The sequence below is a fragment of the Rhinolophus sinicus genome, chromosome 14, assembly GCF_057876585.1.
Source record: "Rhinolophus sinicus isolate RSI-liver-muscle chromosome 14, RSI-T2T, whole genome shotgun sequence".
Lineage (NCBI taxonomy): Eukaryota > Metazoa > Chordata > Mammalia > Chiroptera > Rhinolophidae > Rhinolophus > Rhinolophus sinicus.
The window spans coordinates 157,200,209-157,215,380 of record NC_142514.1 but is presented as its reverse complement, the minus strand read 5'-3'; the positions used below and the strand labels follow the sequence as shown (position 1 = coordinate 157,215,380).

General features: G+C 34.1%; 1 protein-coding gene across 9 annotated transcripts in view; it reads right to left on the bottom strand.

The window, feature by feature from the left end:
- Nucleotides 1–15,172, bottom strand: part of GAS2 (growth arrest specific 2) — a 133,579-nt gene that overhangs the window by 99,122 nt on the left and 19,285 nt on the right. For all 9 annotated transcript variants that reach the window (XM_088791698.1, XM_019742614.3, XM_019742609.3 and 6 more), the window contains exon 3: nt 14,735–14,856. In XM_088791698.1, the coding sequence (XP_088647824.1) occupies nt 14,735–14,856 (122 nt within the window). The remainder of the gene's footprint in view (nt 1–14,734; nt 14,857–15,172) is intronic.

Below are 15,172 nucleotides of genomic sequence, written 5' to 3'. Positions count from 1 at the left end.
ATGGAACTCAAACAAATAATCTTAAAAAACAGCCACAGTAACCTTGAGAAAGAAGAAGAAAATTGGAGGTATCACACTACCTGATATCAAACTATATTACAAGTCTATAGTAATCAAAACATCATGGTACTGGCATAAAAACAGACACATAGATCAATGGAAGAGCAGAGAGCCTAGAAAATAAACCCATGCCTATATAGTCATTTAATCTATAACGAAGGAGGCAAGAACATACAGTGGGATAAAGACAGTCTATTCAATAAATGGTGTTGGGAAAACTGGACAGATACATGCAAAAAATGAAACTGTACCACCTTCTTATACCATATACAAGAATAAACTCAAAATGGATTAAACTTAAATGTAAAATCAGAAACCATAAAACCCAAAGAAGAAAACATAGCCAATAAACTCTTTGACATTGTTCTTAGCAAACTTTTTGTTTTTTTCTGATTTTTCTCCTTGGGCAAGGGAACCAAAAGAAAAAAATAAACAAAAGGGACAATATTACACTCAGTTTTTCGCACAGCAAAGAAAACCAACAAAATGAAAAGATAGCCTACTTAATGGGAGAAAATATTTGCCAATGATATATCTGATAAGGGGTGACTATCCAAAATTAGTAAAGAACTTATATAACTCAAGACCAAAAGACAAACAATCCAATTAAAATATGGGCAAAGGACCGGAACAGACAATTCTCCAAATACGACATACAGATGGCCAATAGATATATGAAAAGATGCTAAACGTCACTAGTTATCAGAAAAATGTAAATAAAAACCACTATGACATCACTTCATACCTGTCAGAATGGCCATCATCAATAAATCAACAAACAACAAGTGTTGATGAGGATGTGGAGAAAAGGGAACACTTGTGCACTGTTAATGGGATTGCAATTTGGTACAACCACTATGGAAAACGGTTTGGAGGTTCTTCAAAATATTAAAAATAGAACTACCTTAGGACTCAGCATATCCATTCTTGGGTATTTATCTGAAGAAATCCAAACATTAATTCAAAAAAGATATATGCACCCCTGTGTTTCTTGCAGCATTATTCACAATAGCCAAGATATGGTTGCAACCCAAGTGTCTGTCAGTAGATGACTGGATAAAGAAATTGTGGTACATCGTATAAATAGTGGAATATTACTTAGCCAAAAAAATGAATGAAATCTTACCATTTGCAACAACATGATGGACCTAGAGAACATTACGCTAAGTGAAATGTCAGACTGAGAAAGACAAATACCATATGATCTCGCTTATATGTGGAGTCTAAAGAACAAAAGAAACAAACAAAACAGAAACAGATTCACAGATACAGAGAGCAAACTGATGGTTGCCAGAAGGGAGGAGGGCTGGGGAGCTGGGTGACAAAAGTATAGGGATTAAGAAATACAAATTGGTAGTTACAAAATAGTCATGGGGATGTAAAGTACAGCATACAGTATATAGTCAATAATGTTGCAACAATGATGTATAGTGCCAGGTGAGTACTAGAGTAATTGGGGAGAATCCCAGCATATATTATATAAATGTCTAGCCATTATGCTGTACACCTGAAACTAATATAATAATGTCAACCATAACAGAAAAAAATTAAAATAAATTTAAAAAGCAGATATATTGCATTTTCAATTTGTAACTTTATTATTTACTCTTAATATCGTAATAACTGTATTTCAATATAATTGATTCCCTTTATTTTGTATTTGCAGTCCACGGGCTTCATCCAGTTGCTAAAGAAGGTATGGTATAAAAACAAGTATTCTTGATCTAGAAGGAAGAGTCTATGACTTATTTGGCTTCACACCCTTCATAACATCTACCACAAAATAGACTTTCAAGAGATTTCCTGAATTTATTCAGAATTTAGTTGGTTCGCTCCCCTTTTAAGATTCATTTCTTCCTTTTTACTTCAAAGGTTTAATTACTTTTTAACGATTTTTGATTGACCTAAGGTTTTTTGGGTTTTTTTTTAATTTTGGCTTTAAGATATATAAATTGCTACATTGTTTATTTCTTATATGGAGCAGTGATGCCAGCAAGTCATCCATTAGACAAGCAGCCTAAGCTGGTGTGAAATTAGACGTGACTAGCAAAGTAGTATAAACACAAAACACACACTAGACAGCTTCATGCATGAGATGTAATGCATTTTCAAACTGCTTAAGTGCAACAATAGAAGGTATTCATGTAGTCAGCCTCTAAAAGCTTAAGATAGAGTTGAAGAGTTCTTTATACCGTAAACTCAATTACCTCATCTAAAAAACATTTTGCCATTACACTGTAATGTACCAGCCCTACATACCTTGGACCACACACACATAAATATGGTGAGTACTTACATTTTAAATCACCTAGCAATCCTCTGACATGTAAATTAAAAAGGAACTCGTTTCCCCTAATGTTCAGGCCCTTGAAAAAGGCTCATTATAAAATCTGTGCTCCTTTAAGAAATGGCGTTCATATTCATTATTGATTTAAGTAACCTGAATTTCTCAAAGCATTGTAGTAACCGCTCATTTCGAAATAATTAATTTTCTATTTTCCATATGCTGAGAGTGACTGTTCATGACATAATATTCTACTATAGCCACAGTACTTTGAAACAGCAGTGACCACAATTAGTGCTATCAAATATCATGAAAACAGTTCCCCAGTTACACTCCTTTTACAACCTTGTCTTGCCCAAGTGCCTGCATGCAGTTAAATGCAGGATGTATGCCTCTAAGTGGAAGAGATGATGTCGTCATGGAAAAATTCGATCAGGTTTCCTCTTATGCTCAGGGGCAACGTACTGCTGGTACTGTGAAATTCTGTAGAAGAAAAATGTGTGGGTCTGTGTGTGCGTGCGTACCTCCTGTTCTATTCCAGAATTTGTTTTAATTATTTGTCATGCTTTCTGGAATTTCAATTCAACATGTTTTAATTTTAGTCTTATGCTTCATATGCCTTTAATGTAACCGTTATTTACTTTACCAAACACTAGCCCACAGTTTGAGCTTTTGAAAAAACTTCTGAACAGTTTTTAAAGGAGGGTCCTTTATCAGCAGATTCACATAAACTTGCAGCCTCTGAAACTTGGCAAATTTCTAGGTTAAATGCTGCCACCTGGTCTTTCTCTTTCTCTCCCTGTTGCTCTGGAATGTGGGGATTCTTAGCAGAGCATTGACTAGGGCTAGAACTGGTCTCTTTCACCTCTCAGCTCAAAGAGCTGATCAGAAGCAAATTCCAAATGACATTAGAATTTTGGAAAATAACGACTTGTTCTTGGGCATGTAGAAAGGTTGGCATCTACTTAACAACAGATAAAAAAGTAGCCAAACCTGTAACAGTAGATTATATTTCACTTTCCTGTAATTTGAGGAGGAATTCTGAAATAATTCTGAGTCATTTCATTGCTTCAAAAACACATAAAGAAAGCTGTGTCTAACATATGAGTGCTTGCCACAAAGGTTAATTCCAAGGTTTGCACATGGCTATTTTCCACTGGGTTAGGACCTATACACTTATCCAAATAATTGTAAGTATGTAAAGCCATAATGAAGTTCAACTTCTAATTTCATCTACAGATAACTCAACAAACTTCATACTCTTTTAAATAATTTTCCCAAAGAACCTCAGCCCACTTTCTTAGACACGGGCTTTCTCTCCACCCATCAAAGTAAAATTAAGGCCTAGACAATCTTTTATCTACGGATTAAGAAAAGCACATAGGTAAAAATTTTAAAAATAAATAAAATCTAGAGACAGTCTGATTTTTTTCTAGTTTAATGTTCCAAATGTTATGATTATCAAATTGATAAAACAATATGCTAGAATAAAATATTCTACTTACAGCACTATCGGGCATCTCTGTTCGGGCTGTTTTTTGTTTTGTTTTTTTACTTTTTATCATTGAGAGTTATATAATAAGAGGGAGAGTACCAATTCCTCTATGATTCGTTCAGGACAACCAGATGAGAGTAATTTATATTTTGACTTTATTACAATAAAAAGTTAAGATTAAATGATGTAATAATGTATGACTAGTAGAAATGGTCAAATTAATGTACTGAAGGCCACTTAAAAATCATTGCAATAGGCCCAAATATAAACACATTGGGCACTGCAATGTGAGTACAGCCATTATACTTTATAGCGTAGGTATAAGTTTTTAATTGATGTACCTTTTGATTAGGGAAGTAGATTAAACACATTCAAAATAAAATTTTAATAAAACTACATGTATGAAAACTTTTCAGTGTATACTACTGTATGTTTTAAGTTCTATTCTAAAGTCAGCCACACAGTAAAATAGTCCCTTTCTCTTATTTAATCTGTGACTTTTTGAAATTAACTTTTTTTCAAATCACTTTGTAAGCTTCATTTCAAAATCTATGTATTACTACATACATCATATTTCTCCCCCAAAGAGAATAAATTTCTTGAGAAGACTTCGTATATCTTTGTTACTTCCTTTGTCCCCACCAACACATACATACATAAACATCACAGTAAAAACAACATCATCTCTTGTTCCTAACATATCCTCATCCATCATCCATCAAATTTTAAAATAACACATATAAATAGGACTCAGTTATCATAAAAAATTTGTAGTTCATAATATTCTATATTATTAAACAAAGGTTGATAAAATGATGAATTTGCTATAGTCCATGATCAGTTTTATTTTCTTTTGGAGCTATCCACTGGTTAATCAAACAACACATTTTTTGGAAAGCAAATAGCAACATTACTCATTGTTCCTAAGCACTGGATTCTCTGATTCCCTCCTGCAGTTTTACAGTGTATTTTTACCTTGGTTGTTAAGTAGTGTTTTGGTAGATAGTTAATTAGGAGCTCTGAGAAGAAACAATGGTTCTCATATTCTCATTTCACTCAATACTGTTTTATGGACAAAAGAGGCAGTTATTGAGAAAAAAAAATGCAAAAAAACAAAACAAAACAAAAACAAACTAAAAAGGAAACAACAAAAAAACTCATGGTGATTCATTTTTATGGCTCCTTTAGTAATTGAAAGATACAACTCTTAATAACTGTAACAATACCTCATTTCAGATCAAAAATGTCTCCTGGGAACCTACTACATGAAAGGCCCTACAATTATTCTTTTTCCTAATTCTCAATGGTGAGCAAATTCATGAAACCACAGTTATCACTCATCTGATTCTTATTTCATTAGGACCATGGCAAACACTATAAACAGGCCTTGAAAAATAATTCTCAAGTTAAATAGAACATTTGGATGTTAATATGCTCATTTTTGCCATTATGTTTACCTTTCAATAATGTTCTTAACTGAAATAATAACACATCATATGACTATAATAACATCTATAATGAACTAAATGATCAACCTCCTCCAGAATTCTCTTCCTAACGAGTTTAGAACTCCAGGGTCTATTATGTCAGCCAATCTCTTGTCAGCACTTTGATGTCCTCAGATCCTTTTTCTTCCCCTGAACCACCCGAACATTCTCCAGTGCTGTCTTCTCCATTACTTAAAAGTCAATTTTGGTCCTTTATGATTTTGAACATCAACAACTTTTGAGCCAAGTAAAACTAGCAGAGGTAAGAATTTCAAACGTGATGAGAATAAAAGTCTTCAGAATCAAAAACCAAGGATTGCTAAAACCCACTGATAACAACATATCTACATTGGGCCATTCATTCATTTATTCATCCAAAAACATTCTACTGAATCCCTATATGCCAGATATTAGCATAGACCTAGATATGAATAAACAAACCACGTCCTCAAGTATCTTATAGTCTAGTAAAGGGATAAAGCAATCAACTAAGTATAACCAAATGGTACAGGTGCTCTGACAGACGAGAAAACCATAAATATGGAGGCAATCATAAAAACCATCTCTACTCTACCAGGATCCCTTTTCCCTTCCTTTGGGAAATAATCCCTCTTTCGTTTTATTCACTCTGAGCTAGTATCAATCAAAGTAAACCCATGATCTGCTCAGAGAGTTGGCTGTTAACCACACAAATAAGATTCTCTCCAGCTAAAATTTGAATCTTGAGAGGAATGATAAAACAAATTTAATAGCTTAATCCCGAGGGTGCCAAAAAAATGTATACACATGACTTGTACTCATCTTTTGTTACCTGTATATATTGAGTATTACAATTTTAATACAGTTTTTTTTCCTCTCCTAAAATGTATATACATTTTTTTGGCGCCCTCTGTATTAATGAGCACCCGCATATACTGGGCACTACTCAGTGCTTATGTATATTTATTTAGTCTTTATAACAATTTGATGAGGTAGGTATTATTACTATCTACATGTTACAAATGAAGAAATTAAGGCACAGAGAAGTTAAGTAATTTTCCCAAGCTAATAAATGGTGAGTCAGAATTTAAACCCAGAAGTCCAGCTGCTGAGTCCATACTATTAGCTACTTCTGTTTAGCTTCACTCTCTAAATAATGTTCTAAAGGATTGTTTCTAACAATGGCACTCTGAAGCGATTGCCCATGTAGCTATGCTTTACAATCTTTGGAAATGGTATAAATCCTAGGTCCTCCAAGGCCTTTGTTTCTTATTTTCGTACCAGAGAGTAAAGTTCAGGCATCAGACTTTCAAAAAATATGGGATGTTTGGAATTGGTGTTGAGGCTGATATTGGAACAAAACTATGGAGTGGAAAACTTGCAGTCCATGGGAATATGCTAGAGTTGGAGAATAAACTTGTTCTGTGGGGTTTTCTGCTTATACTATTTGGGGATCGTTTTTATGAAAAAGAATACAGGATTATGAATGTAAAATTATATAAGAAATCAAGTGTTTTTAGAAAAAGAAGCACAACAAATCAATACCTTTTAAAAGATGGTAAACACTAGAACTATTGCAAAGCACAGAAAAACAACATGATATTTTTTATTAACTGCCTGAAAGAACCTTATTTTTCCCGATAGGTTTTATCTTCATGCTTTTTGATTGCCGCTTCATAAACAATGATTTAGAAACATTTTCATAGGGAGAAGGAAAGCCTACCCAATTTTTCTTTTAGCATGATTAATCAGAACAAAAGTTTTTAATATTTCAAAAAAGTATCTTTCCGCTTCACAACTCATTGTAGGTAAACACCATAAATTTTGAAATTTACAAAAGTTTTGTTGTCAATTTTGGAGAAATCTATCAAGTTTCTTTCATATGTGAGCTTTTGGATATGGAAGATTTTCCACAGAATAACTGTAATATAAGGAATTCAAATAATTTAATTTGCCTTTGGTATGGGCTCCTGACCCTTGCTTAATTGCAGTCCCCTGACCAGTTCCCGTTTTCAAATGGGAAAGAGCTAAAATTATTATCTTAGAGGAGGGACACAGACATGAAGAGAAAGGATAAAATGGAAGATGAAACAGCAAGCATGCCTTCTCAGGAAGTAGGGAAGGTACATGGTGGAAATCCCCCCACCCCTGGTATTCTCCTGGACTAGGCTAAGAAAAGAGTATCACTTAATCTGGACATTCCTGGAACCATGGTCTGTCTTTAAAATCTCAGGTAGCCATAGCCAGAGCTGACAACTTCCACCAGGTATCAAAATACTGCAGCCTAGACCAGGATGGCTGTAGATCCTCCTCACAGTAAGACTTGTGGCCAACACAAAAATTCCTGGCCTACTAGTTACAGAGTCTCGACATACATTCAAACACTTGAGTGCCACTAAGTGTATTATGGCAGAGTTTTCCCTCTATTTATGTAATAAAATTTGAGGGTGCTAGTCTGAGGAGAACAGAATGTAATTTTAGATTTGGCAGAATTGATTTACTCTAAATGCACTAACTAGAATTCCGTGTGCTAGCATGGATAGCCACAGATGATCCTGTCAAAGTCTGCTAGATTTGTCACCACAAACATACATGCAGTGCTAGCCCACATTAAATGGCATTAAAAGGCTAGAAATCATTTGGTATAATATAAAGGAATTCAAAACTTGGAGGAGACATGCTGCATGCAATTTATAATGTACACTTCACCTAAGCCTATTTTTGACTATGCCACTCAGTGGGGCCCAAAGAGGCTCTGTTTTTCACTAAGATGTGAAGAACAGGTTGGTGGAGAAAGTTCCAGATTTTTTTTAATGTGACTTTTCTCTCCAGAATGAGAATGCTGGTGACAGAAGCTCTCTCATTTTAAAAAGAATGGCGATTCCAGGGTGGCAGGAACACCTTGTGGCACTTCTTAACTTCCAGAGGCAAGATGGAGATTGTTGGCAGAACACAAAGTAGGCTAATCAAATCTGCTAGAACGACCTGTCCCACAGGAGATCTGACTGTGGTTTATTTCTCATGAGGCCTTTAGATGTAAACTGAAAGGCAACTCCCTCAGTTTTTTACTTCTGTAATAAAAACAGCAACAACACAATGAGAGCATCTTTCTGATTATCCAATGCCCAGACTAAAATCAATTCATAGACCTAGAACCTACTAAATGAAAGGAGTAATGATCTCAGGTCTTTATTGCACAGTTTCCTTCTAATCTGCAAAAAGAACTGACCTGTTTACTATGCATTAGTGAAAGAGAAATGCCTTGTGGAGATCAGGTAATAGATGGATTTTTGACCGAAGTCCACCTCACACTATAGTGTGCCTTGAACACATGAGAGGTTATTTTTATATTTTTTCCTGAATGCATAATTGCCATGGATATTCTCGGCAATTGTCAGAATTTTTATTCCTTGACATATGGAACAAATTTTTATTTGGTAGAAGGACCAAGTAAAATATTACAACTTTGAAAACATCATAAATTCATGCTACTAGCAACGATCCAAACATTTCAAAGGAAGTGATTTCTAGCACATCTTCACTCAATTTAAGCCAATATAAAAGATGGACGGGATGTGGAGAACAGCAGGAAAATTATAATGAAGTGACAGCTTCAGTCAGAGTTGCTGTTCCAGATTTGGTCTTTTGGCTGAAGTATATTAGTAAACATCCTGGTACTTGGCATGCATCTAATGGTCTGGAAATGCAATTTTCTTAATTCTGATAGATAGAAAACTTGAGAAGCAGTTTGCATACACTTGACAAAAATCACAAAACTCTTTTACTATCTTGCACATCAGCTCCTGCTCCGACGTAACCTTCAAGGACTATGGACATTTCAATATCACACAAGACATCAAACCCTTCTGTATCTGAATATTTCGCTGATTTGATTTTGAAGAGCAGGAACAGTAGACAAACTAGATAGTTTCATACACTACATGCATTCCAGAGGGTAGATGATAAATTCCATGAGAATCTAGGATGGAGTCTTTGCCAACTAAATGAAGTTTCTGGGTCCAGTAGAGGGGGTTATGGAGGGACATGGCCATCTTTGGAAAGGACGCCATGCAAATGTTCCTAGCTTGCTATTGTTGTCTGACATAGGCTGACTCTCCATCTTAGGATAACAGTGATCATCAAACTTGAACTGTTTATCATGAACTTAGTGCTAGTTGTTCAATTTGCCAATATTTTTGGATGTGCCCAGCAATACTCTGTTATCCAGTAGAAGTGTCACAAATGGGATTAATTAAATGAGGCCTGAATAACCAGGTAAATTCAATAAGCACATCACGCACTCCCTACTGTGCCTACTTTTCACACTGCTGCTTTTTTTTTTTTTTCAGCCTTTATGTATAGGTCACATCAAGTCCCTTATGACTAGTTGACAAAGGGTAGGGAAAAAAAAACACGTCAAGCTCCTTTTCATATCATTATACATGATACACAAACAGTTACTACTATGGCACTGAAGTCCTATCAAGGCCTATCCCTGTAAGACGGTATGGAATACAAACACTCTCGATGAGAAAAACATTAAGCATGATATTTCATTATCCTTAATGCAGAGATAAAACATTTGCCAGGTGGTCAGGGACTGACACAAATGGTAACAAGGGAATTTAATGTTATAGTGGGAAATAATTTACTTTAATATATTTAAAACTTGAAGATATTTATATTGATGCATTTTAAAGCCTGAGGAATTGGACTTTACCACTATTTTTTTTTTCCTTTCCCCTTAGTCCCAGGCAGCAAAATAATCCATCAAAAAACTTTGATCTCCACATCATTACACCTATTTCCTTCCAACTCATTATGATTCATTCTGTTGGTTTAGTTCTAGCATTGCATTTACATCTCAAAACCATGAATTTCAAGGAATATACAATGATTTTAGTTGTGTAGCTAGATATGGATAACTCTAAATTAACTGCAGCTGACACGTTCTCTTCAAGAAACACCTTTTATCACCTCTACCATACTTTCTGTTCTGTCAGAGATGTCAGCAATAAACACAAATTTCTGGAGTTCTCTGAATTCAACTTGATAAGATGTTCTGTAAACAAAACAATCTATTGATTTTTGAAGGGAAAAACTCTAATCCTTATGTCTTTAATTTAATTCTTGGATGGTACAACATCCTGAGGTATTGTTATCTTACAGCTCAGAGAACTAGGTATTCTTGATGGGCAAATGTACTACGGGCATTCTATCTAACTAGGATGTTCTTTCTGCAAAACAAGAACTGGATTCTCCATTTAGATGGTGAATGTTTAGTTCCTTCCTTAGAGCATAATGTAGCATTCTACTAGGTCACAGAACTTTTTTTTTTTTTTTTTTTCCCTTTATGAGCTTCAAACCTGATCTAACTACCCAGGACTTTTTGAAGTCAGAGGAAGTTCTGATCCCAGGGAAACTCTGATGTCTGGGGTAGAGACTCTCAAGATAAATGAGACAAATAGAAAGGAATGCTGGGAGAAAAAAAGAGGTTGAACATTTTTAATATCTTGTACCATGTTGATGCCTGGTGGTTGAGAGGATCTTGCGTACAAATCAACAAATCATGACTGGTGCAAAAAGAACAGAGTAAATATACAATAAGAAGGTATTCATACAGTTGGACTCTATCTGGATCAGGAAGTGAAAGTTCATACATCAGTGCAACAATTATTCTGTCTTGATCGGAGATGTCAACTTTGAGTCAGAATATTAAGGGACAGAAGGCATAAAACCTACCCTTGGACTTGTTTTGGTTTTCTCACCCCAATAGGATATTAGAAAGATAAGTTTTGTCTAGATTTTTGTCTTTAAAGGTCCTCAGCTCCAGGAATATTAACATTTATAGTTATAGAAAGTTGATCATATTATAGTATGTCTATTAATTCAAATAAAAGTAGTGAAAATTAAATTGCTGCACACTAATCTTAAATGCTTCTGCCCAATTACTACCTAATTCTGTGAAATCTTTGCATTGCTTTCATGCAGAGTGAGAAAATTCAAAGGCTAAGACTAACTACTTATAGCTAACAAACAGACAGGTCATTTGTTTTTTATTTATCTATTGATGCCTGGAAAGAAAAAAAAATCGTAGGGTATAATTTATTTTCACTCAGGGTATTTTATCTAGCCAGAAAAGGATATAAGAGTCATGAATTTATAACTAAAATATTAAATATGTAATCAGTCTCACATATTTATTAACTGTGCTTCCAAATAGTGTGCTTAAATCATTCTTAACAGACATACTTCACACATACCAAGCATAACTTACTCTCTCAAATGTGTTTACACAGCTGTAAAATCTCCAAATTAACTATCAATCAGGAAAAGTAAAAATATTGCTATGAGAATGAGAACGTGATATTTAAGCTGCTAGAAGAAAATTACAAAGGGCTTCATGTGACATGAACTTATATGGGATCAAGTTTGCTGTTAATTTTTAAAAAAATCTATTTTAACATCTCTCTAAACAAAACATAGTTTCACTAATTCAGACAAAGTATTGACCAACTCATCTATGTTCACCATTATTGTCCCTAAATTTCAAAATACCAAAATGGAAAATACACACACACACACACACACACACACACACGATTGTAACCTCCAGGTTACTTATACCCAGTTTGAAATCCTCCTTTTTTTTTACATGGGAAATATTCATTGTAAACCTAAGTACCTCAGTTTTAATGACCCTGTTCTTGTATAAATTTAGATTTAATAATAAAATACCGTAAAATCTCATATAACATCTACTTCTATTTATAGAAAAGATGGATTAAAAACCATGAATCTTGACAAAATCATATTTACAAACAATTATAGCTACAAAGATATTAATCATTTGGCGTCTCATCTTTTGTAAAATTTCTCATAAAATGCAAAAAAGAGAAACTGCTCTTCTTTGCATTTTCATACAGCAAGGCACATGCTATTTTGATTTAAGCTGAATATCATTGGAAGTTGTGAAATATATAAATTCTGCCAAGGACACAGAAGGCAATTCAGTCAAGAGTAATTGTGTCAACTTCTTAACTCAGATGTAATTTGATTTTCTTTTTGAGCACTGAAACTGAGGTCGTAATGGGCATTTTTAAACCCACACTTGTTCAATTATCACAGTTGAGTTTTTATACCAAAATATATTTATCATAATCAGAATAAAATTGAGCTTTGTATTCCACTAAACAAATGGCTTAGAGTCAAGGAAATATTTCAAGTTTAATAAAACCTTGCTTCAGGTTTATGCCCTTTGAAAGGAAAATTTACTTTGTTTCTTTTTACATTTTATAGTTCTATTATAAAAATTATATAATTTGAAATGTTTCAAAAAAACAGGTAGCAAAATCCTGATGCATAACTATTCTGACCATGGAGATTTGGGCCAAATGTACACATATTTGCATATATTAGCTATCATGTCATGAACATTTACAAAGCATTTCTTTTTTTCTTCTAATTAATCTAAAATTCTCATCAGGATTTCTAACTCTTTCACATAGGGAAGGGAGATAATATTTATCTAGAGCCTTTTTTGTGCAATGCTTTCTAGAAGTTGTATTATATATTATATATAGTGCATGTTATATAATTATTAATCCTATTTTACAGATAAGGACACTGAGGTTCAGACACGTCCAGTTAACAAATAACAAAACTAGAACCCTAGTAAAAAATGGTCAACTTCAAAACTTTCAAACTGTAGACTAATGCTTTAGGAGCTCTTATAATTACAATTCTATTTGGGGAACTTAGCTTCTGTTTTCAAAGGCAAAAGCTTACAAAACAAAATCAGAAAACTATACACTAGCCTTAGATTTGTTTATTCTTTGCTACTATGAAGGATTCAAGAGATTTTAACATTGAGGCAATGGGCTCTCTTTCCTCCACAATAAGCAACACAAATAGAGGTTTCAGGATGTAAGCAATATTAACATAATGTTCTCAGAAGAGTCTGGACACAACACTTTTCCCCCCCGTTTATTATTTCACAGTGAACTGTCTATACAAACTGTCTTCCTAGTAGGCATTATGTGTCCTCATCTGTAAGCTAAAGTCAATGCCAGTTACATTACAATGTAAACCACAGCAGAAGAATAATTGGTTTCCACATTAAATTTGACCAAAGCATTTTCACAAACAATCTCCTCACATCTATGTTACCCATAGTGAACTAAAATGAGAGAGCACCAGACTTGGAAAGAGGATGTCAACTCCTTGTTCAGTTACTCACTAGCTGGCCGATCTTGCACAAATCACTTAGTCTGCATTTAACCAGTGAAGGCAGAAAAAAATGAAGGCAGTGGATCCCAAACTTTGCTGGACACCAGAACCACCTGTAGAGCTTTTCGGACATCCCAGTCCCCAAGCTACTCCCCGTAGGGGTTAAATCAGAATATTCAGGCATGGGAGCCAAGTCTCAGTATTTGTTAAAGATACTTATCTGATTCCAAAGTGCAGCCAAATTTGGGAGCCACTACATTAATTAATACTTTCACAGAGCTGCTTTAAAAATAAAAAGTAAAAAATGGCAGGGTTTTGTATGTTATATAGTACTTTACAGAATGATATAAAATACTATTTCCAAACTAAGTACAGTTCAGTAAAAAAAAAAGAAATACAGTATTTTAGGGAGCTTGATTTTTTTTGTTTGGATTTTAGTTCAATGGTCATAAAGAAACTGTACATAAATAATCAGTTTTACTCTTTTTCGCCAGTGTTGCAGAAAGTTGAACAGTTGTTTTGGTGTTTATTTTTACTTTAAGCTGACTTCAACATTATTTTAACCTTATTTTTTCTTACCTCTTTTCCTTCTCTACTAAAATTTTAGAAGTATCATCTATCTTCTCTCCTTCAAAATACATCAAACATCACACTTTTATTATGCGTTTATAATAACCAGAAAAGAATATTAGAACTAATGTACAAAAAAGAAATGTGAGCTGTTGGAAAGAAAATAACTTGTCCAAAGTTACTTAATTCAATGATACTACTCATTTAAAACAAAAAACTATGCACTTTAGATATTTTGTTCCAATATTCTGCCATAATGATCTATTTGAAAACAAAGACCTATTCAGAAAATCCTTCTTGGCTAGACTGTGTTCACTGCCTGATGACATAAGTTTTTCTCTGCTAAATTTTTATTTTTTATCAGTTCATCAGATTCCAGCAGTTTATACACAGTTTATATACAGTACTTAATACCATCAATTTCTATAAGCTTTATTTAATTAGACTTACCTAAAGGATTATGTAATTAGAGAAATAACATGTCACCTAATTAAAAAGCACTCTGTGTTTTGTTGTTAGTAGAGGCATTAATGCATCCATTCTCAACAAAATCCTCGAATTAAAATCAATTCATAAGCAACTACGAATGTAATCCACCTCCTAATAGTTATTTGTCTTGGGATATTTTACCTTTGTGGGCTTATTAGCATCCATGCTCTCTTTGAATTTCTCCTGAACAGTTTCTGCAAGTTGACAGAGCAAGGCACCATTATCCAATTTCTCCATAAACGTTTCTGCCGTAATCTCCTTCCCTGCAATAACAAAAGAAGCATTATGAAAGCATAATCATTCCCCAACACAAATGTGACATTCATGTGAACCTATTTGACACAGTTTTTATCATCAAAATTTCTACTCCAGCTGAGTTATGTGTCTCGGATAAGAACTCACCGAAAAGAATGGTTTCTTTGGAATTTTATGCTTCCCTTTGGTCACAAGAATCTCAGTATTTTATATATTTAGAATACAGTTTCAACTGCATAAAAGTTGTATTTCACATTAAAATTGGCAAAATGCTATTTTAGGTGAAAGAGTCCCACCATTTGGCAACCAAGCCATCCATGAAAC